General features: G+C 40.3%; 1 protein-coding gene and 1 pseudogene across 2 annotated transcripts; both read left to right on the top strand.

Annotated features, from left to right (window-relative positions):
• UGT3A2 (UDP glycosyltransferase family 3 member A2) lies at positions 1 to 27,617 on the top strand. 2 transcript variants are annotated; one of them, XM_003925925.3, is made up of 7 exons: positions 1 to 187; positions 2,509 to 2,610; positions 11,744 to 11,858; positions 14,596 to 15,127; positions 23,804 to 24,035; positions 25,539 to 25,758; positions 26,657 to 27,617. In XM_003925925.3, the coding sequence occupies exons 1-7, from the start codon at positions 94 to 96 to the stop codon at positions 26,931 to 26,933; spliced, it is 1,572 nt and encodes a 523-aa protein (XP_003925974.1). In that variant the 5' UTR covers positions 1 to 93; the 3' UTR covers positions 26,934 to 27,617. The 2 variants fall into 2 exon arrangements, with proteins under 2 accessions (XP_003925974.1, XP_003925975.1); XM_003925926.3 differs by lacking the exon at positions 2,509 to 2,610.
• LOC141580544 (zona pellucida sperm-binding protein 3-like) lies at positions 22,221 to 22,787 on the top strand (annotated as a pseudogene).

A 27,617-nucleotide genomic window follows, 5' to 3' on the forward strand; every position in this document is an offset into this window, starting at 1 on the left:
AGTGCCTTTGGCGCACTGAAGTGCACCGGGTCCCTTAGCCCGGCGCAGAGCGCGCAGCCCAGGCTGAGATCCGCGGCTCCTGTGGAAGTGAGCATGGCTGGGCAGTGCGTGCTGCTTCTAGTGGGGTTCCTTCTCCCTGGGGTCCTGCTCTCAGAGGCCGCCAAAATCCTGACAATATCTACAGTAGGTGAGTGCTTGGCCAGAGAATTCCCAGACAGGCACATCCCGGATACCCGCGCCACCAGGGGTTCAGCGAACAGAGCTTGATCAGTCATTCAAGTGATTTTCCAGGCGAGGCTTGCGGATCCGGCTGGAGGAGGGAGAAGCCCATCCAGCTGTGGGGCAGAGAGGGGCCTCTGTTGCTGAAGGGGGCAAAATAGTTTTGGAAAAAAGAGACTCTCTTTCCTCTCTCTTCCTGTTCAGGACGCGCTACCCATCGGACAGTGCTGGGGCCAGAAATTTGAGATTCATCCCAGAGCTTGAGATCCTGGGCTGCCTTCTCCAGGGCGCAGTGGGACTTTCAGAGGCTCAACCTAAGCTCCACAGGGTGTGTGTTTGGGAGTGCGCAGCAGCTGCCAGTGCAAACGATGGCGAGTGTTTTCATTCTCTTGGAGACCAGGGAAAGGCGCTCTTCGAGGGCAGCACTGCAAATTCTGTGAAGCTCATTCAGAGCCAGGGTGGCAGAGGCAGGATATTTCAGGGCTGCAAGGCCAGTGGAGTGTTTTTCTTCAGAGGAGACCTGGAGAACCGCCCAGGGCTGAGGAGAGGACCCAGATCATTCGAATCTTTCTTCCTTTTACCTGTGCCGCTGACAGTTTTTGAGGGATTCATGGGACTATTAATTCTGCATTTTGGGCCTCGGCTTTCTTTCTTTTATTTTTACCCCAAAGGGAATAGAAGATGAAAGAGAAATATATATGAGCATAAAGGGATCACCCCAGGAACGACCTTCCCCAAGACTTCACTTCAATCCATAGTGGGTTCTAATGGATTCCTTTTAGATCACAGAGAATCAGGTCTCATTGAGCTGGAAGGAACCACAGATCATCTAATTCAGTGCCAATTTTGATTTCCTGAGAGGGCAACTGAGGGACGGGGAGTGAAATGCGTTTCTTAAGAGTGCATGTGGCCTCCCTAATGTCCCAAGAGGAATTAACTCAGGGTTTCTTGCCACAAGACCACACTCTCCACAACTTCCACTCTGAAGCCCTTTTCACTGGGATTTTCAAAAATCACTGTTTAAGAAACCATGCCAGTCCACCTGAAGACTTTCCCCCGTCTTTCTGAGTGTTAGTAGCAGTAAAGCAACAGAACTTCTTAACTTCTTGAAAATACATGGCCCTCCTTCCTCAGACTCCAAGAGGGAGCTGGTGTCGTTTCTGAGGTGCTGGAATCCTGGTCTTTGCCCCAGAATGTCATCTGACTCCCCAGGTTGCACCATGAATGGGTGTTTCTGTGGGGACCCCTTCTTCCTGGCTCCCTGTTCCCACATGGATTAAAGTGAGCACGACCTATGGCAGATTTGTACTTGTTGCTTTAGATTATTCAAGTCTGGGTATAAGTAAACTGAGTCATTCAGAGAGCTGCACCTACTTCTCTACTCCCCTTCCACCCCCACCCCCAAACGTCTGGTGTTTACCATTACATTACCTTCTCTTCTGATCTTCCTTTCTCTACTGCTGAGATCCTTAGAGTCAAATGAAGGCTGTGTTATTAGAACATGTACTAAGAGAAGACGTTGATTTCATGAAACTTGTACCTCTTTTGAGGATCAAGTTTCTCTTTCCTTAGGATGGTAGGATTTTCATGGAATCAGTGGTTCCCTAGTCTCTTGTGCAACCAGGATCCAGCAGGCCCACCACAAGGGCTCCCCAGTTGTCCTCAAATGTCTTAATTAGAACTTGATCATTGTTTGCCTAAAGTGAGTACATTCTTTTCAAATACATTAGAATCTTAAGGATTTGGGTTCTAATTAGTGGCCCCACATTCCTTCTGTCCCAGTGATGATTTCCTGGACTGATCTCTTTTAATTATCTCCTATAGCAGCATAAATGTCCAAAGAGCAGGATCCCAGAAACAGCTCTCATTGATTGTATTTTAGGAAACATTCATATTCATATGTACAACACCACACCTGTATTTCCACCCACGCAGTTATTTCTTTTGGACTCTGTGTCTCCATAAGGCCTTAGTTAAAATGTTCCTATACCTTAGGATGAGGAACTCCCACGGCCTAAGTCCATAGTAGCTCATTACACTGACATGGATACTGTGAATCACAAGAGGCAATCTCTCATGGAGGCGAACCACAGGTAAGGATTTGGGCAGCCATGCTCTGGGTGAGTGGGCTGAGTTTTACCCAGAGGAATATGAGACTGGCAAAACTCATTTTCCTCCACTCACTATCCATGTCCTGTTTCCCTACCTTTCCTCTCCTGGATTTATCACTACTAACTTCAGACACTGTGTTCCAATCATTACAGAACTAAAGCTGTTAATTATTCCTAGGTGGAAGCCATCATCTACTGATGGATCGGGTATCTCAGATTCTTCAAGAACATGGTCATAACGTCACCATGCTTAACCACAAAAGAGGTCCTTTTATGCCAGGTATCTTTTCTCACTTTTCTTGATTTCTCCTACTCCAAGCAAAGAGCCAAATGCCTTTTGCATAGAAAGGCTTAGCAAAATGTTTTTTAAAAATTGAATTCAATTGGAAAAATGAAAAGGGTGTGTGTGTGTGTGTGTGTGCACGTGTGTGTGTGTGTGCACGCATGTGTGTGTGTGTGCCAGCACGCATAAAGTGCCAAAAAGCTTCTTAGGCTTGATTACCAGGACTCAACACTCGATACTCCCATTTTTTTTTTCTCTCTTGACTTCTACTCCATCCCAAGCAACCGTCTGCTCATTATTACAGATTATTTTAACAATACTACTTTATAACATGGCTTAAAAAATATATGGAACAGGGCTGGGTGAGGTGTAATTCCAGCACTTAGGAGGCTGAGACAGGTGGATCACTTGAACCCAGGAGTTTGAGACCAGCCTGGTTAATATAGGGAGACTTTGTCTCTAAAAAAATACAAAAATTAGTGGAACACAGTGGCACCCACTTGTGATTTCAGCTGCTTGGGAGGCTGAGGGTGGAGGATCATTTGAACCAGGAGGCAGAAGTTGCGGTGAGCTGGGAATGCACCACTGCACTCCAGCCGGGGCAACAGAGAAAGGCTCCATCTCAAAGACTGTCTCTCTCTATAGATACAGATGGAGCGGAAATATTCAGCCTTATTTAACACTTCTTTTATGTAAGAATCACTTTTCTTTTTATAGATTACTGTTCCTCTTTTTGTGATATCTGGAATTTAAGTAAGCTTTCTCAGGGGGGCCCTTATTTATGCAGCTAAGTTAGAAATCTATCACTGAGATGGTCTTGCATTCTTAAAAAATAAATGGTTGCCCATGAGTTTCCACATAGGGATTTCAGATGGTCTTAATGGAGTCATTAAATCCAAAGAATTTCACCCAGAATGAAGCTTATAAATCTTATCAACTCTTCTGTTGATTCACAAGGAAATAGAAACCCTGAACTTAACAGATTTGCTCAAGATTTTATTGGTAACAGAGTTGGGTGGATTTAGGTTTTATGCTCCAAATTGCTCAATATGGAAGTGTTGCTCAGGGAAAAGCCCAAACCCCAGCATCATGCAGTACACCCATGCAACACATCTGGACATGCCCCTCCTAAAGCTGTAATTTAAAAAAGAAAAAAAATCCGAAAGTAAGCATCTTTGAGGAACAAAATTCTGAAACATTATAAATCTTTGAAGGTAACATCAAGCTTTGCTATTGTTCTTTCTTTCTTTCTTTCTTTTTTTTTTTTTTTTCTTTTTTTTTTTTTTGTGACAGTCTCACTCTGTCAGCCAGGCTGGAGTGCAGTGGGATAATCTTGGCTCGCTGCAACTTCTGTCTTCTGGGCTCAAGCAATTCTCTTGCCTCAGTCTTTCGAGTAGCTGGGATTATAGGCATGTACCACCATGCCTGGCTAATTTTTGTATTTTTATTAGAGACAGGGTTTCACCATGTTGGCCAGGCTGGTCTTGAACCCCTGACCTCAGGTAATCTGCCCGCCTCAGCCTCCCAAAGTGCTGGGATTACAGGCATGAGCCACCATGCCTGGCCAAAACTGTTTTTTAATCTACATTTTTTTCCTCTAAAATTTAAAATTTTATTGTGGTAAAATATATATAACATACCATCTACCATTTAAACCATTATCTTTCTTTCTTTCTTTCTTTTTTTTAAATTGAGACAGAGTCTCACTCTGTTGCCCAGGCTGGAGTGCCATGGCGTGATCTTGGCTCACTGCAACCTCCATCGCCTGGGTTCAAGTGATTCTCATGTCTTAGCCTCCCAAGTAACTGGGACTGTAGGTGCACGCCATCAGGTCTGTGCCACCATGCCTGGCTAATTTTTTTTGTATTTTTAGTAGAGACAGCATTTTACCGTGTTGGCCAGGCTGGTCTCAAGCTTCTGACCTCGGGTGATCTGCTTACCTTGGCCTTCCAAAGTTCTGGGATTACAGTCAGAAGCCACAGCACTGGGCCTCATTTTCAAATGTAAAGTTTAGAGGCTTTAAGGACATTCACGTTGTTGTACAACCATGATCACCATCCCTCTTCAGAAGTTTTTCATCATCATGAAGGGAAACTCTACCTACTAAACAGTGACTTCTGTTATTTACCCTCCACCTTCAGCCCCTGATAACCATTATTCTATCTATTTCTCTATTAATTTGACTATTCTGGATACTGCATATAAGTAAAATGATACAGTATTTGTCCTTTTATGTCTGGCTTTCTTCACTTAGCATAATGTCTTCCAGGTTCATTCATACTGCAGCATGTGTTAGAACTTCTTTTGTATGGTTGGATAAATATTTAATTTTATGGATACAACACATTTTGTTTACCCATTAATCCATTGATGGATATAGCAAAAGGCTGTTCAGCCACATAATTGGCTTTCTTTCTTTCTTTCTTCTTTTTTAAAGAAGAGGAAGAAAGAGAAAGAGGAAGAGGGAGAGAGGATGGGGGTATTGCTTTATTGCCCAGGCTAGAATGTAATCTAAATATGGGTATACCTATAATTGTCCTTAATAATGGAGATATAAAAGAAAATGAGGGAAGAGAATAACAAGGAGCCAACCAACATTTCATTTAAACTTCTAAGTTGATATGACGTGGTACTGATAAGAGTGTATATTTTGTATATTTCAAGTGGAGAGTTCTATAAATGTTAATTACATTTACTTGTTCCAGATCTGAGTTCAAGTCCTGGATATCGTTGTTAATTTTCTGTCTCATTGATCTGTCTAATATTAATGTTGAAGTCTCCCACTATTATTATGTGGGAGTCTAAGTCTGTTTATAAGTCTTATATGTCTCTGTATTCCTGTATTGGGTGCGTATATATTTAGGATCTTTAGCTCTTCTTGTTGTTGCATTGATCCTTTTATCATTATATAATGTCCTTCTTTGCTTCTTTTGATCTTTGTTGCTTAATTGTAAATTCTGCTTTTTATTTATTTATTTTAGCTCTCTGGTTGGTAAATCCTTCTCCATCCCTTGTTTTGAGTCTTTGTGTATCCTTGAATGTGAGATGGGTCTGGATGCAGCATACTGATGGGCTTTAGTTTTTTATTCAAATTGCCTGTCTGTCTTTGGATTGGGGGATTTAGTCAATTTAAATTTAGAATTAATAATAATATATGTGAATTTAATACTGCCATTTAATATTAGCTGGCTATTTTGCCCATTAGTTGATGTAAATTCTTCACTATATTGATGCTCTTTTTGGTATTTTTTTAGAAAGGCTGATACTGTTTGTTCCTTTCTATGTGTAGTGGTTCTTTCAGAAGCTCTTGTAAAGCAGGCCTGGTGGTGATGAAATCTCTGAGTGCTTGCTTATTCACAAAAAACTTTATTTTTCCTTCACTTGTATAGCTTAGTTTGGCTGGATGTGAAATTTTGGGTTGAAAGTTCTTTTCTTTAAGGATATTGAATATTGGTCCCCACTCTCTTCTGGCTTGTAGGGTTTCTGCTGAGAGATCTGCTGTAAGTCTGATAGGCTTCCCTTTGTGGGTAACCCGATCTTTCTCTCTGGCTGCCCTTAGTATTTTCTCCTTCATTTCAACCCTGGTGAATCTGACGATTATGTGCCTTGGAGTTGCTCTTCTTGAGGAATATCTCTGTGGTGTTGTCTGTATTACCTGGAGTTGAATATTATCCTGCCTTACTAGGTTGGGAAAATTTTCGTGAATAATGTCCTGAAGCGTATTTTCCAGCTTGGATTCATTCCCTTCGTCACATTCAGGTACACCTATCAAGTGTAGATTAGGTCTTTTCACATAGTCCCATATTTCTTGGATACTTTGCTTATTCCTTTTCATCCTTTTTTCTCTAATCTTGTCTTCTTGTTTTATTTCATTGAGTTGGTCTTCGACCTCTGATATCCTTTCTTCTGCTTGATCAGTTTGGCTGTTAAAACTTGTGCATACTTCATGAAGTTCTCGTATTGTGTTTTTCAGCTCCATCAATTCACTTATATTCCTCTCTAAATTGTGTATTCTTGTTCACATTTCATCAAATCTTTTTTCAAAGTTCTTAGTTTCTTTGGATTGGGTTAAAACAAGTTCTTTTAATTCACAGAAGTTTCTCATTATCCACATTTTGAAGCCTGCTTCTGTAATTGGAACACACTCGTTCTCCATCAAGCCTTGTTCTGTTGCTCATGAGGAACTGTGATCCCCTGCTGAGGGAGAGGCGTTCTGATCTTGGGTATTCTCAGCCTTTTTTGGCTGTTTTCTTCCCTTCGTTATAAATTTATCCATCTGTGGTCTTTGTATTTACCGTCTTTGTAATTGGGTTTCTGAGTGGACGTCCACCTTATTGATTCTCAGCGCCGAAATCTGAGCAACCCACTGCGCGGACTAAATCAGTGGCGTTAAGATTGATGGTGCTTTTCTGATTCTACACCAAGAACCGACGCTTCGAGGTGCCAGCAAAACCGCCTTACGGGTCACAAGAGTCGCGCTGGCGACCCGTGGGGCTCCTCCGCTGGGAATCTCCTAGTGCGTGAGCAACAAGAATTCATGTGAAGGTGTGGCGTCCTCTCGTTCTTTGTGCTTTCACTGGGAGTTACAATCCCGAGCTGCTAGTGGTCGGCCATCTTGGATCTCTCCGTAATTGGCTTTCTCTATTGTGACTACTTTTTTACTATTATGAACAATGTTGGTACGAACACTCATACAAATGTCTTTTTGAGTCCCTGCTTAAAACCATTTTAATATGTTTTAATTAGGTTTTATATTCTCCACTGAACATCATTTAGCCCCCTTTGTGTCTGCCTTAACTGGATATCTGATTAAATAGTTGTAGTATACTCATTTTTAAGACAATTATTTCTTAATTTCGAGAAGTGTAACTAAATTAAATTGATTTAAATTAAAAGTTCGATTAAAAATGAATGGTGGCAGTTCCAATAAACTTTGAGAAACTACTGGCCAGGTGTAGTGGCTCACATCTGTAATCCCAGCAACTTTGGGAGGCTGAGGTGGGAGGATAACTTGAGCCCAGGAGTTGAGACCAGCCTGGGCAATATAGTGAGACTTCATCTCTGCTAAAAATAAAATATTAGCTGGGCATGGTGGCATGCTCCTGTGGTCTCAGCTACTTGGGAAGCTGAGGCACAAGGATTGTGTGAGCCCTGGTGGCCGGAGCTGCAGAGAGCCATTATCACACCATTGTGCTCCAGCCTGGCCAACACAGTGAGACCCACTGGATGGATTACACCCAGACTCTTACCCACACTTGATGTAGATTATTTGGATGATGTGATTTGGGACTTCTGAGGTGATGAGCTTTAGATGAGATTTTTCACTTTGAATTGATGATATAATTGTTTGAGACTTTGAGGGATGTTGGGATAGAATGAACACATTTTCATTCCATGAGGGATGTATATGAATGTCTGGGATCTAGAGAACACAGTGTGGTAGGCAAATAATGCCCCCCTCTGAAGACATACATGTCCAAATTCCTGTAATTATGATTGTGCTATTTTGCATAGCAAAAGGATCTTTGCAGATGTGATTAATATAAGGATTTTGAGACAGGGAGATTATCATGGATTACCCAGGTGAGTCCAATGTAATTATAAGCGTTCTTATAATGCAAGCTTGTCTAGCTCATGACCCACCAGCTGCACGCGGTCCAGGACTGCTTTGAATGTGGCCCAACACAAATTCATAAACTTTCTTAAAACATTATGAGATTATTTTTGCTATTTTTTTAGCTCATTAGCTATCATTAATGTATTTTATATGTGGCCCAAGACAATTCTTTTTCCAATGAGGCCCAGGGAAGACAAAAGATTGGACATCCCTGTTATAAAGGAAAGAAAATGGTAGGAGAGTTAAAGAAGTGGTGATGAAAGAAGAAATCAGAAGCAGATGTGGTTGATTTTTGGAAGTGGGCCATGATCCAGGGATGCAGGCAGCCTTAAGAAACTGGAAAAGGCAAGAAAATTGATTGTTCCCTAGAGCCTTCAGAAGAAATGTGGCTCTACCCACAGCTTGATTTTATTCTAATGAGACCCATTTTGAACTTCTTTTTTTTTCAATCACTGAGGAGAGGGTTTCTGGTGTGAGGCTTTGCTTCTAAGGAACTCAGGCAAGGGACTAGTTTTATTCGGTTTCTCTGGAATCTAGTCCCAGGAGACAGAATCATGGTGCTTATCTATGCTCGCCTCTTACCTCAGGTCTATCCAATTTTCTGGAATGGCTTTTCATCTGATCTTTGCTACTTGATACCACTCTTTTTTTTTTTCTGGACCCCCAGCCCCTAGAAATTCTAATTTAATTTTTCTGAGATAAGACCTGGGTATAAGTATTTTTAAAAATCTCTCCTGGGGACTCTAAAGTGCAGCCAAGGTTGAGAACCACTGATCTAGATATGTTGGATTCTTTGCATGAGTAAAAGAGCTAATTGTTTCTCCTCAATTCTTAGCGAATGTCATGATTGCTGCAGGGAACTTAGCACTGTTTGGGGTTAAGAGCATATATCTCCTTAAGGTCTATTCTTTTCGTAAGGTTCTTACATCTGTTTCTATAGCTCTGGCCCTTAGTAGTCATTCAGTTCTTCATAGTAGCTTGTGCTCTGTTACCCTTTTGAGTAAACATATGTTTTTCTTTTAAGTAAATCAGTAAATAAGTTAGCAGTTCTGGTGAGGTAGAGGGGGGATTGGAAGCCTTGTTAGAGATGTATTTTTATGAACGTATGATGCTGCTTTTTTTTAAAGAAAAAAAAATGAGGGAAGAAAATAACAAACAAGCCAACCAATATTTCATTTAAACCTATGAGTAGGTGTGATATGGTACTGATAAGAGTGTGTATTTTGTGTATTTAAAGTGGAGAGTTCTATAAATGTTTATTTGTTCTGGATCTGAGTTCAAGTCCTGGATATCCTTGTTAATTTTCTGTCTCATTGATTTGTATAATATTGATGTTGAAGTCTCCCACTATTATTGTGTGGAAGTCTAAGTCTCTTTATAACTCTTATGTATCTGGGTGTTCCTGAGGCCCATTTTGGACTTCTGATCTCCCAAACTATAAGATAATACCTTGTGTTGTGTAAAGCCAATGACTTTGTTGTAATTTGTTAAAACAACAATAGGAAACTGAAACAGCCATAACAGGTGCTCAGAAGAACTCCAGGTGGCATGAAAGGAGGACGCTTAAGCCTTTACAGTGCAGGTGTCTCTGGGAGGCACTAATGAGAGCCTGTTATATTGCAACTTGGATAGATTCTGGAGCCTTCTGTTCCAGGAGATCCTATTCAATGTGGGCTGATTTTTAAGTAATAAACATTAGTGGACCTAAGTAAAATGTACAAATAAGGAATATGTTGTCTTTAGAATGCAAAAAGGCCTAAAAGATGTTGGGCTTGTAACATTATGGGCACAGGGAGGCTCAATAGTTGTTTCTTAATAGTATTGGGGATGGAGAGGCCTTCAACTAACCAAATGATACTTTGGAATGTAATTGAGGGCCTGGGTCTGATACTTTGCATAAGACAATGGCTTATCCTCTTCGTGAGCTCCTTTTTGAATGTTTCTGTGTCTTAAAGGCGTGTGGCAAATGAATCTCCTCAGAGGAGGACACCCTGAATGTAATATTTTATCTATACTCCTGAAGAAAACTGGAAGCAGTGGATCTTGCAGGCAAAGATTGTGGGCAATAGTAAGGCTGCTGAAGTACACCATGGTTAGCAGGCATTGTGTTTCTTCCAAGGTAAAGACACACTGTGGCTGTTAAAATCAGCATGGAAAAGAATATGCTGGCTAACTCTATGACTGTTAAAGGATTTGCTGGTAGATATTTGGATAGAGTCTTTCATTTCAGTTAGCTTGAATATGAGGACCTTAATATGTGTGGGACTATGTGTTAATATACCCCCAATCCTTACACAGAATTTGGTTTGGGTGTCATCTGATGAAGGCACACTATGAAAGGTTTATGACTCATAGGGTGAGGGTTTTTTTTTTTTCCTTTTTGGAATAGCAGGACAGGCTACCAGGCAAATCAGAAAAATGGCTTTAGAGAGCAGGGAGGGATGACTGGCTTGAGTTCTTATTGTGAGGAGGGGTTAGGATGGGCTGAGGATTTCCCTTCATTGTCCTGACTTGCATGGGCTGAAACTCCTACCAGGGATAAGAGAGAAGGTGTAGGTTTTCTTACCAGTTTGCTCAGATGAAGCATAGGAAGGGGAAGGGGAAATGGGGCTTGAAATTTGTCAAGAGGCAAACAGCGAAAATGGAGTCTGACTTCTTATTAAACGTGGGTAGTGAAGAAGGGCCAAGCTGGTCAGTTGAGGTGATGGGGACTACTCTTTCAGTGAAATCTGTTAGTACTTTTTGACTGAATTTAAAAATTGTTTGCATGTATCATTTTAAATAATAAAAATAATTGTTTTGTAAAACAGAAAGAACAGAAGCTCTGGAATCAAAAAGACGTAGTGTATTTAAGTACAAACTCTACCACTTTCTATGAGTGTAATTTTGACAAATTATTTTAAACTAAATTAACCTTTGTTTCCTGGACCTGTAAAATGAGACAAATAGCTATACTTTTAAATTGAACCTTCTATAACTTTAAACTGAAAAAGAAATCTTGAATTATTGTAACGATTTCAATAAATTTTCATCACTTTATAAGATTGAATGAGAAAGCAGCAAAATGAGGTAAAAAAACACTAGGCCCAGTGGCTCACACCTGTAATTCCATGGTTTGTGAGGCTGAAGCAGGAGAATCACTTGAGGTCAGAAGTTTGGATCCAGCCAAGGCAGTATAGAGAGACCCTGTCTCTACAAAAAAATTAAAAAAAAATTAGCCAGGTGTGGTCATGCGTGCCTGTATTTCCAGCTACTTGGGAGGCTGAGGTAGGAGGACTGCTTGAACTCAGAAGCCTGATACTGCAAAGAGCTAGGATTGTGCTATTGTACTCCAGCCTATATGACAGAGTAAGACTCCGTCTCAAAAATAAATGAATGTATACATTAAAAAATATTTAAAGAAGCAACCATTCAAATAAATAATCTTTGAAATAAGTTTTGATATTGTTATGCTAATGTCACTCTTTTGTGTAGAATATTTAACTTGTTTTAACCTGTTGCTGTTTTCTTAAGATTTTAAAAAGGAGGAAAAATCATACCAAGTTATCAGTTGGCTTGCACCTGAAGATCATCTAAGAGAATTTAAGAAGAGTTTCAATTTTTTTCTGGAAGAAACTTTATGTGGAAGGTAATTGTTTTTTTTAATTCTTTGAACCAAAGAGTCACTATTTAATCATACAAATGAATGGATGGATGCATGGGTACTTGGAAAGAGGATAAGAGTAAGTGATGGATGGGTGGATGGATGGATGGATGGATGATGGATGGACAGATGAATGGATGGATTGACAGATGGAGAGACAGATGATAGGGGGAGTAGATGAGTATTGCATGCCACATCATTCAGTAAAGTTACTGGAAATTCTTTACTCTGTACTATCTTCCTTACACTATAAGCATGAATGTTTTTCTGTAGAAAGTGGGAAATTGCTTCTCCTGGACTTCCTTGCAACACTTCACCTACAATCATTGCCTATAATCTCCCCAACACAGAAATTTGGATAGGTCCCTCAACTTTTCATTCTTGGTGGGAAAATTAGAGTCACCTTTTCCCACTTACTGTCTTCCTTTCTTCTCATATATACTCATAAAAAAAAGAAGGCTTATGAATATTGCTTTTATAGAAGTTAAACATATAGCCATGCAACGTTCTTTTAAAAAGCAATCAACCTGATACAAAATGAAACATGAAACTGACTCATTTTGCTTAATCTGGATGGGAAAAAACACATAACTTTTAAATTTTAGACATAAAAGAGAAAACACAGAAATCCAGGCCTATCTTTGTTAATCACAGTGGCCTTACCTCCTCTTCTTTCCTTGAAAATTCTACTCAGTAGTCGAGGTGGTGCTCAAATCTGACTTCTTCCATAAAGCCTCCCTCCTCACCCAAGCTGGAGCACTGCATTCTCTCCTCTATATTGGATCTAACGCACCTATTTGACACTTAGCCTTATCATCTTGCATAGTCAGTTACATATTTTAAGCATATGCCTTGCCTCTTCTTACCCAGTTTAATATTTTTAAGGACAGGTGTGGGTAAGAGTGCATTCTTAAAATATTTTATTAGCAGCTGGGCGCAGTGGCTCACGCCTGTAATCCCAGCACTTTGGGAGGCCGAGGCGGGTTCAAGAGATTGAGAACATCCTGGCCAACATAGTGAAACCCCATCTCTACTAAAATATAAAAATTAGCTGGGCGTGGTGGTGTGCGTCTGTAGTCCCAGCTACTCGGGAGGCTGAGGCAGGAGGATAGCTTGAACCTGGGAGGTGGAGGTTGCAGTGAGCCGAGATCGAGCCACTGCACTGCGGCCTGGCACCTGGCGACAGAGTGAGACTCTGTCTCAAAAAAAAAAATAAATAAATAAATAAAATTTTTATTAGCTTAATTATAAATATGACTAATTAACTACATTCTAAAAAGTTTTACTACATTACTAGTTTTTTTTTTTTTTTGAGATAGAGTTTTTCTTTTGTCACCCAGGCTGGAGTGCAATGGTGTGGTCTCGGCTCACTGCAACCTCTGCGTCCAGGGTTCAATCTATTCTCCTGCATCAGCCTCCCAAGAAGCTGAGATTACAGGTGTACACCACCATGCCCAGCTAATTTTTGTATTATTAGTATTGATGAAGTTTCACCATGTTGGCCAGGTTGGTTTCAAATTCTTAACCTCAGGTGATCCACCCATCTTGGCCTTCCAAAGTACTGGGATACAGGCGTAAGCCACCGCGCCCAGCCCATTACTGAAACTTTCAAAAATGTTTGGCAACCATTCCTTTGTTATGTGAATCTTTAAACACGTACAGCAGAGGATGACTTCAGCCAATCTGTATATCACTAGTGAGGGAACTTCTCTAACTGGAGGGCAATGGTAGAGTGGTGTACAGATTACATGAGTGTTAGGGAATTGATTCAGTCTTCCATGCAGTCAGTAGTTTTCTGATATCTAGAGCTCTTGCACTGATTGCAGCTGGCCTAGGCATCCTCACCTATTTCCCCAACATTCTGTAAAAGAGGATCATATTCTATGCAGGCACTACTGGGAATACATTGCAAAAGAATTGTCCCTTTGCATAGATAGGCACATGTCAGTAAAGCTTTGACATTATCTTATCTGAACACCACAGGTTGCATTGAGGTAGAAAGAAATAGTCATAATAAATAATTAAATAAATAATAAATAAAAATATGTAAAATAAAAATATAAGTAAACAATAAAGAAAGAAATAATAATAAAGAAAACAAATAATGTGTTTCAAAAATCAGGTTCCCTTTGTTTTTGTTTTTTCCATTGCTTAACTCCAAGGGATAGAAAGGTGGAATTCTCATTTTCAACTGAGATTTTTGGTTGTAATGTAATCAAAGAGTTCCTTGGTTGAGGAAATCTCTCCTATGCAAACACACAGTGCTAAAAACATAGCACATATCATCAATACTGACAAACTCTATCATCAAGTTACTTACACAATTTGGCTGGGTAAATAAGAAAATCACTCATAAAAAGTCCATATGTAAATGAGGGCTAAACAGAATGTCACCTAATTTATCAAGGAGACAGAACTGTGAGATCTGCTACAGTCAGAGATGGATCTCAGAGTGGAAGGACCTTGAATCAGCATTGATGGTGGTTGGGATTTGGATGAGGGGAGAAAAGGAGAAGGGAGAAAGGTACGCTCTAGGGAGCAGAAACGTTTAAGCCAGGATAACCATGGCAGAGAGCGTTTGTGGGAAACAGGTTGTATATGTGGGTGACTGCTAGAAAGGTTGTTGCTTCTCCGGGATATTTTTCTTTGTATCTCAAGATACTTTGATGTATTGTAAATTTAACACCTCCATGAATATTCATTACTTATTTTTTTCTTACAGAGAAAAATTCGAAAACTTATTAAACATTCTAGACTACTTGGCGTTGCAGTGCAGTCATTTTTTAAGGAGAAGGGATATCATGGATTCCTTAAGGAATGAGAACTTCGACATGGTGGTAGTTGAAACTTTTGACTACTGTCCTTTCCTGATTGCTGAGAAGCTTGAGAAGCCATTTGTGGCCATTCTTCCCACCTCATTCAGCTCTTTGGAATTTGGGCTACCAAGCCCTTTGTCTTATGTGCCAGTCTTCCATTCCTTTCTGACTGATCACATGGACTTCTGGGGCCGAGTGAAGAATGTTCTGATGTTCTTTAGTTTCTGCAGGAGACAATGGCACAAGCAGTCTACATTTGACAACACCATCAAGGAGCATTTCACAGAAGGCTCTAGGCCGGTTTTGTCTCATCTTCTATTGAAAGCAGAGTTGTGGTTTGTTAACTCTGACTTTGCCTTTGATTTTGCCCGGCCCCTGCTTCCCAACACTGTTTATGTTGGGGGCTTGATGGAAAAACCTATTAAACCAGTTCCACAAGTAAGTGAACCCTTACCATTCAGTTTGGAATTCACAGAGGCCTTCAGTGCATAGTTGGTGGCTGCCACCTGCCAGTGGGATCCTGAGGCTGAAGTGGGGATAGGCAATGGAGGCACCTAGGGCATGATTTTAAAGGAAGTGCTGAATTTCAGGGTTGGGCAGGTACAGTGTTAGGCCTTGCAGGATCCTGAGATCAAGGGCATCTTCATATGAGTTCCTCTGTCTCTTCTCTTGCCAGACCCTAGTCCTAGCCTTGGTAAAATAAGCCCTGTAGTTACAATTTTATTTTTTGTTTGCATTTTTATTTTGTATGATCACATGTACAATAAATATGTAGTCAGTGCCCATTACATGCAATAATTGTTAAGGAGATAAGTGACTCACAATGAAACAGACAACAATGCAGATTCAGAGTAAGCAGGGTGGGACTGCATGGGACTGACAGCAAGAGCTTCCAGTATTATTTGCCTATAGAGCCCTGGCTCTGGGCTCCACCTAGATCTTCTGACTTGATTTGTCTGGGGTGGACCCCTGCCACTGTAATTTGCAAATGCTACCCAGGTGACTTGAATGCACAGCACAGTTTCACAACTCAGATCCTCTGCTAGAGAAGTTTTCCAAAGGGAGGAGAGCTAAGATGAGTTGGCTGACTGTTGCCTCTGAGCACTGGGTTCCCATTTTAAAGAAGTTATCATATTTAATATCCTGCCACCAGTAGGGAGGTGTGATCATCTTCATTTTTATAAATGAAGAAGGACAGAAGCTCAGGTGATATAGGTGACATTCCCACCACCATGTATTTCAGAGGCCCTGAGGGCCTGGGCTTTCCAGACACCAAAATGTTCACTTTTCCTCCTCTGAACTTGCATTGGGTGAGCAGGAAGAGTTGGGGAATGATCTGTGGGTGATATGAGCTTTGCATTGGTGTCAGGAAGTTTTAGGAATGAAGCTGAGAAGGAAAGCACCCCAGGTTGGGGAGCAGGGGGACCAGTGTGTGATGATGTAGTTGACATGGCAATGAGGCTGGGTTCCCTGGGCAGTGCTGGCTAGACTAGTGCAGTAGGAGATTCAATTGCATGAGTAAAGCTGTGGGGATTTACCAGAAACCTTAGCTATCAGGTGGGTCAGGCCTCCACCACGGAGTAAGGGGAGGACATTGTTAAGAGGATAACAATGGGAGTAAGGGTTGTAATGGTTGTGAGACAATATACATTAAAAAAAAAAACAGTGTTTCTTCACTGCATCTTCCAATTTTTATATAATGGTTTATGCTGCATTATAATTATAAAAATGATGACAAGGCTGTTTTAAAGAGGTCCTTTGGAATGGTAAGTATTATGCTGGCTAGAATCCAGCAGGGGCTGAACCACTTAATAGAATGACGGGTTGGGAGCTGGGGTGAGCCCCTATAGGGCAGAGAGAATCAGAATCAGAGTTGAAAGAAATATTTGGAAGTTAGAATTGACAAAATTGTGCTCAACACAAAATTAAGACATTAGATACTGTGAGCCCAAGATATATGGCACTGGTCTTAACAATTTAGAAACTTTATTTGCCAAGGTTAAGGATGCACCCATGACAGCTTCAGGAGGTCCTAACAACATGTGCCCAAGGTGATCAGGGCACAGGCTGGTTTTAGACATTTTAGGGAGACATGAGACAACCATCAATATGTGGAAGATAAACATTGGTTTGGTCTGGAAAGGCAGGAGAGGGGGATTCTAGGTCACAGGCAGACAAGAGACAAACAGTTGCATTTTTTGGAGTCTCTGATTAGCCTTTCACTGAATGCACAATTTACAGATACAGTCACTTAGGCCTTAGTCTGGCTTAGTGAAACAATAGAGCAAAGGAAGCAAACTGACATATATTTGTCTTAGGTGAGCAGAGGGATGCTTAGGTGAGCAGAGGGATGCTTTTGAGTTCTGTCTGCTCTTTGTCCACAAGGAATTTTCTTTTGGGCAAATGGTGAAGGAGGTATGCAGCTTTTTTTAAAATTTTTTATTTTTTATTTTTTATTTTATTTTTTTTAATATTTGTAGCTACCATATTTAGGAATGGAATGGGAGGCAGTTTTGCCTGATGCAGTTCCCAGCTTGACTTTTCTCTTTGGCATAACAATTTAAGGATCCTGAGATTTATTTTCCTTTCACAACACTAACTTTGTTAAGTGCTACCGAGGGGACTTTATGATATAAGCTGCCAGGTCTGCTTTTGGGAGAGAGCATTACTACTTTTTTTTTTTTTTTTGTGATCCACCACCTCAAGGCATTGATCATTTCTTTTTGATCATTGAACATTTAGATTGATTCTATATCTTGGCTATTGCGAATAGTGCTGCAATAAACATGGAATTGCAGATATCTCTTCAATATAGTGATTTCTTTTCTTTTGGGTATATTCCTAGCAGTGAGATTACTGCATCATGTGGTAGTTCTATTTTTAATTTTTCGATGAGCCTCTAAACTGTTCTCCACAGTGGTTGTACTGATTTAAATTCCCACAGTGTACGAGTTTTCTTTCTCCACATTTTTGATATTGCCTGTCTTTTGGATGAAAGCCATCACATTGCAGTTTTGGTTTGCATTTCTCTGATAATCATTGATGTTGAGCAAACCTTTTATATGTCTGTTTGCCATTTGTACATCTTTTGAAAAATGTCTTTTCAGATCTTTTGCTTATTTTTAAATCAGGTTATTAGATTTTTTTTTCTTATAGAGTTGTTTCAGCTTTTACGTATTCCGGTTATTAATCCCTGCTAGTAGAAGAATTTGCACATTTTTCCCCATTCCATGGGTTATCTCTTTGCTTTGTCATCATTTCCTTTGTTGTACAGAAGCCTTCTAACTTAGTATGATCTCATTTGTCCATTTTTGCTTTGGTTGTCTGTACTTTAGAGGTATTACACCAAAAAAAGAAATCTTTGCCCAGATCAACATCCTGGACTGTTTCCCCAATGTTTTCTTTTAGTAGTTTATAGCTTGAGTCCTTAGAGTTAAGTATTTTTCTTTTCTTTTTCTTTCTTTCCTTTTTTTTTTTTTTTTTGAGATGGAGTTTTGCTCTTGTTGCCCAGGCTGGAGTGCAATAGTGCAGTCTTGGCTCACTGCAACCTCTGCCTCCTGGATTCAAGTGATTCTTTGTCTCAGCCTCCTGAGTAGCTGGGATTAAACGCACCTGCCACCACATCCACCTAATTTTTTGTATTTTTAGTAGAGACGGGGTTTCACCATGTTGGTCAGGCTGGTCTCGAACTCCTGACCTTGTGATCCACCTGCCTCGGCCTCCCAAAGTGTTAGATTTAAGTCTTTAATACATTTTCTTTGGTTTTTGTATGATGAGATATAAAGGTCTAGTTTTATTTTTCTGTGGATAAATATCTAGGTTTTTTTTTTTTCATCATTCATTGAAGAGATTGTCCTTATATTCTTGGCACCCTTGTCAAAAATGAGTTCACCACAGATGTATGAATTTACTACTGGGTTATCCATTCTGTTCTGTTGGTCTATGTGTCTGCTTTTATGCTAGTACTATACTGTTTTGGTTATTATAGGCTTGTAGTATAACTTGAAGTCAGGTAATGTGATTTTTCCAGTTTTGTTCTTTTTGCTCAGTTTGGTTTTGGCTATTCTGGGTCTTCTGTGGCTCCATATAAATTTTAGAATTATTTTTTCTCCTTCCGTGAAGGATGCAATTGGTATTTTGATAGAGATTGGGTTGAATCTGTAGATTGCTTTGGGTAGTATGGACATTTTAACAATATTGATTCTTCCAGTGCATGAATGTGGAATAGCTTTCCATTTAAAAAAATGTCCTCTTTGATTAATTGCATCAATGCTTTATAGTTTTTGTTGTAGAGATCTTTTACTTCTTTGTTTAACTTTATTCCTAAGTATTTGATTTTGATTGTGGGCATTGTAAATGAAATTACTTTCTTGATTTCTTTTTCAGATTATTCACTGTTTGTATATAGAAATGCTACTAATTTATATAGGTTGATTTTGTATCCTACAACTTTACCGAATTTGTTGATCAGTTCTAACAATTTTTTCAGTAGAGTCTTTAAGTTTTTCCAAATATAAGATTATATCATCTGCAAACTAGGATAATTTAACTTCTTCTTTTCCATTTTAACTGCCCTTTATTTCTTTATCTTTTCTGATTGCTCTAGCTAGAACTTCCAGTACTATGTTCAATAACAGTGGTGAAAGTCAGCATCCTTGTCAAGTTAGAGGAAAGGTGTTCAGTTTTTCCCCATTCAGTGTGATACTAGCTTTGGGTCTGTCATATATGACTTTTATAGTGTTGAGGTATGTTCCTTCTATACTCAGTTTTTTGAGGGTTTTTATCATGAAGGGACTTTGAATTTTATTGAACGCTTTTTCAGCATCAATTGAAATGATCATATTTTTTTCCCTTCATTCTGTTGATATGATGAATCACATTAATTGATTAGCATATGTTGAACTATCCTTGCATTCCTGGTATAAATCCCCCTTGGTCATGAAGAATGATCTATTTAATGTGTTATTGATTTTGATTTGCTAGTATTTTGTAGAGGATTTTTGCTGCAATGTTTATCAGAGATATTAGCCCCTAGTTTCCTTTTTCTGATGTGTATTTGTCTAGTTTTGGTATAAAGGTAATACAGGGCTTGTATTCCCTTCTCTTCTATGTTTTTTAGAATTGTCTGAGTAGGATTGGTATTAGTTCTTTCTTTCTTTCTTTTTCTTTTTTTAATTGCATTTTAGGTTTTGGGGTACATGTGAAGAACATGCAAGATTGTTGCATAGGTACACACATGGCAGTGTGGTTTGCTGCCTTCCTTCCCCTCATCTGTATCTGTCATTTCTCCCCATGCTGTCTCTTCCCACCTCCCCATGCCCCCTTCCCTCCCCCATTTCCCCCCAACGGACACCAGTGTGTAGTGCTCCCCTCCCTGTGTCCATGTGTTCTCATTGTTCAACACCCGCCTATGAGTGAGAACATGTAGTGTTTGATTTTCTGCTCTTGTGTCAGTTTGCTGAGAATGATGGTTTCCAGGTTCATCCATGTCCCTACAAAGGACACAAACTCATCGTTTTTGATGGCTGCATAATATTCCATGGTGTATATGTACCACATTTTCCCTATCCAGTCTATCATCGATGGGCATTTGGGTTGGTTCCAGGTCTTTGCTATTGTAAACAGTGCTGCAATGAACATTCGTGTGCATGTGTCCTCATAGTAGAATGATTTATAATCCTTTGGATATATACCCAGTAATGGGATTGCTGGGTCAAATGGGATTTCTATTTTTAGGTCCTTGAGGAATTGCCACACTGTCTTCCACAATGGTTGAACTAATTTACACTCCCACCAACAGTGTAAAAGTGTTCCTATTTCTCCACATCCTCTCCAGTATCTGTTGTCTACAGATTTTTTAATGATCGCCATTCTAACTGGCGTGAGATAGTATCTCAATGTGGTTTTGATTTGCATTTCTCTAATGACCAGTGATGATAAGCATTTTTTCATATGTTTGTTGGCCTCATAAATGTTTTCTTTTGTAAAGTGTCTGTTCATATCCTTTGCCCACTTTTGAATGGGCTCGTTTGTTTTTTTCTTGTAGATCTGTTTTCTTTGTAAATTCTGGATATCAGCCCCTTGTCAGATGGGTAGACTGCAAAAATTTTTTCCCATTCTATTGGTTGCCAAGTCACTCTACTGACTGTTTCTTTTGCCGTGCAGAAGCTGTGGAGTTTGATTAGGTCCCATTTGTCTATTTTGGCTTTTGTTGCCAATGCTTTTGGCATTTTGGTCAATGTTTGGTAAAATTCAGCATTGATGCCATTGGGTCTTAGGCTTTTCTTTGCTAGGAGACTTTTTATTACAACTTCAGTCTCATTACTTGTTATGGTCTGTTCAGGTTCAGGATTTCTTCATGGATTGATCTTGGTAAGCTGTATCTGTTTAGGAACATATTCATTTCTTCCAGGTTTTCCAAATTATTGGCATATAATTGCTCATAGATGTCTCTAATGATTTTTTGAATTTCTGTAGCATCAGTTGTAATGTCTGTTTTTTAGCTCTGATTTTATTTATTTGGGTTTTCTCTCTATTCTTGGTTTGGCTAAAGGTTTGTCTATTTTGTTTATCTTTTCAAAAACCAAACTTTTCATTTCATTAATCTTTTATATTTTTTAATTTTAAATTTCATGCTGTAATCTTTATTATTTCTTTCTTCTATTAATTTTGGGTTTAGTTTGCTCTTGATTTTCCAATTCTTTAAGATGCATCCTTAAATTGTTTATTTGAATTCTTTCACTCTTTTGATGTGGCACTTACAGTTATAAATTTTCCTCTTAGTACTTTCACTGTATCTCATAGGTTTTGGTATGCTGTGTTTTCATTGTCATTTGTTTCAATAATTTTTTGAATTTTCTTCTTAATTTCTTCATTGACCTACTGGTCATTCAGGAGCATATTGCTTATTTTCCATGCATTTGTATAGTATACCGAGTTTTTCTTTTTATTCACTTATAGTTTTACTCCATTGTGGTCTAAGAAGATACTTCATATAATTTCAATATTTTGAATTTCTTAAGAGTTGTTTTATGGCCTAATGCATGGTTTATGCTTAAATATGGTCCATGTGCTGAGGAGAAAAATGCCTTTTTTACAGTCATTGGAAGAAAATTTCTACAAATATTATTAGGTTCATTTAATCTGTAGTTCAGATTAAGTTTAATGTTTCTTGATTTTCTGTCTGGATGATGTGTCAAAAGCTGAAAGTGTTACATTTTCCATCTGTTATTGTATTGGGACCTATCTCTCTCTTTACCTCTCATAATGTTTTCTTTATATGTCTGGGTGCTCCAGTTTTGAGTGCCTATATGTTTATAATTGTTACACGTGCATGCTGAATCAACCTTTTAAAAATTGTATGATAACCTTTGTCTGTTTTCATGGTTTTTGTCTTGATATCTATTTTATCTGATGTAAGTATAGCTACTCCTTCTTTTTTCTTGATTTCCACTTGCATGGAATAGATTTTTCTATCCCTTTATTTTCAGTCTATGTGTTTTTACAGGCAGTATGTTTCTTGGAGGCAACAATGTTAAGTCTCTCTTTTTATTCATTCAGTCGCTCTGTTTTGATTAGAGTTTCCAGACCCAGGCCAGACACACTCTAGTTCACGGTGGATGTGTTTCATTTTGCTAATGACTCCAGAAATATGATATACATCACCTGCCACCTGAAGGTCACCCTAGCTGAGCAGGACCCAGATAAATTGAACAAAGCCTGTTCCTTCAGCAAGCCTTCCAACAGCTGATTCCCAGTGGAATGCCCAGCTGACATCTGCCAGTGCTGTAGCAAGGGTGACTGTGGCAGTCCAAGCCATGCCATGAGGCAGCCCCACGTCGTGAGCCTGGGGTCTAGTTCATCTGCCCATAACTGCAGGCGTGTGACAGAAGAAGGAGATGTCACCGTGGGGATGCTGATCTTCCTGGACAGGACTGGTGACCACGAAATGGAGCAGTGGGCCTTGCCGGCTGACACCTCATTGCTGCTGCTGGGCACAGGCCTGGCTGTGGTGGTGTTCCTGACTCTGACTGCTGTTATCCTGGTTCTCACCAGGAACTGTCGCACTGCCTCCCATCCTGTGTCTGCTTACCAATAAAAGACAGCAATATCAAAAAACAAAAACAAAAACAAAAACAAAAAGACACACACAAAAAAACTGTTTTGATTAATTAGTCCATTTACATTCAATGTTATTATTTGTAAGTAAGGTCTTATTCCTGCCATTTTGTTATTTGTTTTCTGATTGTTTTGTGATATTCTCTTTCTTCTTTCCTTTCTTCTTGTCTTCCTTTTAGTGAAAATGATTTTCTCTGGGTTGTATGTTTTAATTTCTCAGTTTTTTTTTAATCTATCTGTTGTAGGTTTTGTGATTTGAGGTTACTACAAGGTTTGCAAGTAACATCTTATAAACCATTATTTTAAACTGATGAAAACTTAACTTTGATTGCAAAAAGAAACAAATAAGCAAAAAAGTACAGTAATAAAAATTCTACACTTTAACTTTATCTCCCAGTCCACTAAGTTTTTGTTGTTTCTATTTATATCTATATTGTCTAAGCTCATTTATTCTTTCTTCTGCTTGATCAATTCTTTTATTAAGAGACTCTGATGCATTCTTCAATATGTCGATTGCATTTTCAACTCCAGAATTTCTACATTTTTATTTTTAATTCTTTCAATCTCTTTGCTAAATTTATCCGATGGGATTCTGAACTTCTTCTCCGTGTTATCTTGAATTTCATTGAACTTCCTGAAAACAATTATTTTGAAGTCCCACTCCTCGTGTTGGACCCCACCTACCTACTAATGTTCTTCCAGATGCTATTACCTCTAGTGTGACCTTGGAAAACTCCTGTGCCTCCCTGGGCCTATAATGGGTGGAAGATCAAGAAGGCCCTAATACTAGGGTCAGGGTTTCAAGGAAGAAAGATGTTCCCACCAACACGTGACCACAACACAGCTAGTATTAAGCTATGCTAGGAGCTATGATAATAGCTTTGGGACAGTGAGGACAAGGCACTGTGTTAGTAAATAATCTGACTTTCATTTTGTGGTCAACTAAGCTTCCACCAACAATTTTGTCACCTCTTTACCTTGGTAATCTTTCTCCAGGACTTGGAGAGCTTCATTGCCAAGTTTGGGGACTCTGGTTTTGTCCTTGTGACCTTGGGCTCCATGGTGAACACCTGTCAGAATCGAGAAATCTTCGAGGAGATGAACAATGCCTTTGCCCACGTACCCCAAGGGGTGATATGGAAGTGTCAGTGTTCTCATTTGCCTGAAGATGTCCACCTGGCTGCAAATGTGAAAATTGTGGACTGGCTTCCTCAGAGTGACCTCCTGGGTAAGAGCTGCCCAGGTCTGCTCCTCTCCTTACACTGACCTGTATTTGGGGCTCACTGGGGCTCTGACTTTTAGCTGGACATTTGTGCCAACCTCAGAAGGAGCTATTGAAAGACACAGATGAGGCTCAGTGGACAGAAAAGTAGCAACCAGCTAGATTTCTTGGGAAACCAGGCTTTACTTCCAATGGGATCAGATGCCAAAACAGCCATCTTTCCTTCAATCTTTTCTATCCCAGGCCTGATGTCTGTAGCCCTATGTGATATTCCTGTCAAGTCTCTTTAACTCTACTCCATTTGGTCTTGGACGATGTCACCCAAACAAAATTCAAGACAACCTATCAACTCTGAATGTATATACCAGAGGTTGGGAGAGTTGCCACTCTCTTTAGTGACTTCATGAGCACCGGTTTGGCCACATGCACCCAGAGAAGCAAACATCCACACATAAATGTGGACACATTCTCTTAATTTACTAAGGGTCTAAGCAATTTCTACCATCACATCATTAATGCCAATGATGTCTTTAGGATGTGCCAACATACCTGTGTGCCAAGCTTGGCAACTTCACAGTTGGTGATTTTATCTACTGAGTTGTTTGGGACCAGAGAGCTCCCTCGCCCCTAGTAGGTTTTCTCTGTGCCCAATGCTGCTTCCTAAAGACACCACACTGCCATAGCCACTGACTAGAGCAGAAGTTCACAACCAACACTACGACTCAAAAGAATCTGGGCAATTTAAGTTGTAGATTCCTGGTCCTACTTCTGTAAACATAGTTTTTAAAATTCTGGGGTGGGGTACATGCCTTCCATTTCAAAGAACAGACGAGTGTGATGCACACTGCCATTGAGTGACCCAGGTTGAGACGTGTTTGTCATTATCAACAGCTACTTTAGTTAGCTCTAAAGCAAAACAAAACCAAAGCCGGCATGGAAAGACAGGAACTGGAAATACAGGGGGTGAAGGATCCAGTCTACTTTCAAGGGGCTTCTCTTATAATTGAGGATACCATACAATCAATACGAGTTTTATCAGTGACACATGAGTTGTGATGTCAACGAATATGTCAGGAATACAAGAAAATGGAAATTAGCTGTCAGTGGGTAAAAGAGGGCTCAACATAGACAAAGGAGGTAAAAACAGAGAGGGACACACAGAATAGAGGTAAGGCAAACAAAGAGAGGCACAGGGAGGACAGAGAGAATGAAGAATGGGTGGATAGATGGAGATGTGTGCCTTGCTCAACACTCTTCTCTATAGAATTCACTCAGTTCTAAGCCTTAGCTGAGTTTCTGGCTGAGGAGAGATGTTTCCATAAGATAGCAATGCTTGGAATCCTGTATCTTGGAACTGTAACCTTGGATGTGTACCAAGCACAGTCATTAGATGCAATGGCTCCAACACACCACTAGATCCCCTTGGCATTTTCTTATGCCCTTCATTTCTGCCTGATGTTTTGAAAGTTTCATCCTAAAATGTCCCAACTTCTTTCTTATTTACAACAGCTCACCCCAGCATCCGTCTATTTGTCACTCATGGTGGGCAGAATAGCATAATGGAGGCCATCCTACATGGTGTGCCCATGGTGGGGATCCCTGTCTTTGGAGACCAGCCTGAAAACATGATCCGAGTAGAAGCCAAAAAGTTTGGTGTTTCTATTCCATTAAAGAAGCTCAAGGCAGAGACACTGGCTCTGAAGATGAAACAAATCATGGAAGACAAGAGGTATGCAGCTCTCTGGGGTTTTGGTCATAAGGATGAATGAAGGCAAAAACATTAAGTGCACTATGGGAATCTTTTTGTTGTTGTTGTTTGGTTTTGTTTTGCTTTAGATTAAAACTGTATTTTCTAGGACATGGAATAATATGTGTGTGATGCCAACAGCTGACCTGTGTCCTCTGAGAGCAAGAGCATTTAAGTTAGATGCTAAGAATCATTTCCTATCTTTTCATTTTGGGGAAATGTGAAGCCTGTGCCTGATATTCCCCAGGGTGAGGTTTGTCACCCCATTTAGAGACTGGCACAATGTAGGTGCTCCATGTATACATATAATAATTACATTTACAGAATTTTCCTAAGCTACACCATAAGACTCCTTGCGGACTTAGTTACTTTTTTGTAGTTTCAGACTTTATTTTTTAATTTTTTTTTTAAAGACAGAATCTTGCTCTGTCACTCAGGCTGGCGTTCAGTGGCTTCAGCTCACTGCAACCTCTGCCTCCCGGGTTCAAGCGATTCTCCTGCCTCAGTCTCCCAAGTAGATGGGATTACAGGCATGCACCACCATGCCTGGTTAATTTTTGCATTTTTAGTAGAGACCGGGTTTCACCATGTTTGTCAGGCTGGTCTCAAACTCCTGACCTTGTGGTCCACCTGTCTCAGCCTCCCAAAATGCTGGGATTACCGCACCCTGCCGTAGTTTAAGACTTTTAGCCTTAAACATGGATCTTCGCATGTAGGTGTTATGATTAAACTTTTCAAGGGAATCCAGATAGATTATTGCAAAGCCAGGCCAAAAAAATTTCCTTGAAACTCAGCCTTTAGTGCATCATATAGAATGGATCACACATTCTAACTCTTGTGAGGTCACATTAGTAATGCCCCTCTCTATCTCTCCCAACAGGTACAAATCCGCAGCAGTGGCTGCCAGCGTCATCCTGCGTTCCCACCCGCTCAGCCCCGCACAGCGGCTAGTGGGCTGGATTGACCATGTCCTCCAAACAGGCGGGGCGGCGCACCTCAAGCCCTATGTCTTCCAGCAGCCCTGGCATGAACAATACCTGCTTGATGTATTTGTGTTCCTGCTAGGGCTCACTCTGGGCACTCTGTGGCTTTGTAGGGGGCTGCTGCGCATGGCTGTCTGGTGGCTGCGTGGGGCCAGAAAGGTGAAGGAGACATAGGCCAGGTACAGCCTTGGCGGGGTCTGTTTGGTGGGAGATGTCACCATTTCTAGGGGGCTCCCCACTAGTTTTGGCAGCCCTGTTCTCCAGTCCTTCTGGTTAGCTCCTGTTTTCTTGAAGAACAGGAAAAACGGCCAAAAATCATCATCTCCACTTGCAAATTTTGCTACAAATTCCTCCTCGGTAGCTCCGGCCTGTTAGCAGAATTCTTTCCTGTCCTCTTGTCCTCCTTTATTTGCCATCAGCGAGGGCTGTGCTGTGATTCTGTCTCTGAGTGACTGGGACCACTGACCTTCAGATTTCCAGCCTTAAAATCCGCCTTCCTTCTCATGCTCCTCTGCCTCTCTGAATCACAACTTCACCATTCCAGCCTCCATGTCCAGATCTTCTCAGTCTCTTTCCATCACTTCTGCCCCTACCATCAGTCACGGAATAACATCCAAGAAAGTCGCCTTGCATATCCTTTCAGTTTGTGTTTGCTTCTCCCGCATATTCTCTTCAATGCTCTGGAAGCCTGCCCTATGCTTGTGAGTTCAGGGCCAGACACACTTGCAGGTCTCCACACTGGGTCCCTGTCTCTGGTGCCCACAGAGAACTCCTTCTTTGCTGATCAGGCATGGAGACTATAGGTTTCCAGATTGCCCGAAAAGTAAAATTTTACAGCCTTGTCTCTCCACAGCCTCA

Source organism: Saimiri boliviensis, chromosome 1 (assembly GCF_048565385.1).
Source record: "Saimiri boliviensis isolate mSaiBol1 chromosome 1, mSaiBol1.pri, whole genome shotgun sequence".
In the NCBI taxonomy this organism is placed as follows: Eukaryota; Metazoa; Chordata; class Mammalia; order Primates; family Cebidae; genus Saimiri; species Saimiri boliviensis.

Coding starts and splice junctions, on each gene's coding strand:
- UGT3A2 (XM_003925925.3), top strand. CDS start 94: ATGGCTGGGCAGTGCGTGCTGCTTCTAGTGGGGTTCCTTCTCCCTGGG. Junction 15,128..23,803: donor CTATTAAACCAGTTCCACAA/GTAAGTGAACCC, acceptor ATCTTTCTCCAG/GACTTGGAGAGCTTCATTGC. Junction 25,759..26,656: donor CAAATCATGGAAGACAAGAG/GTATGCAGCTCT, acceptor CTCTCCCAACAG/GTACAAATCCGCAGCAGTGG.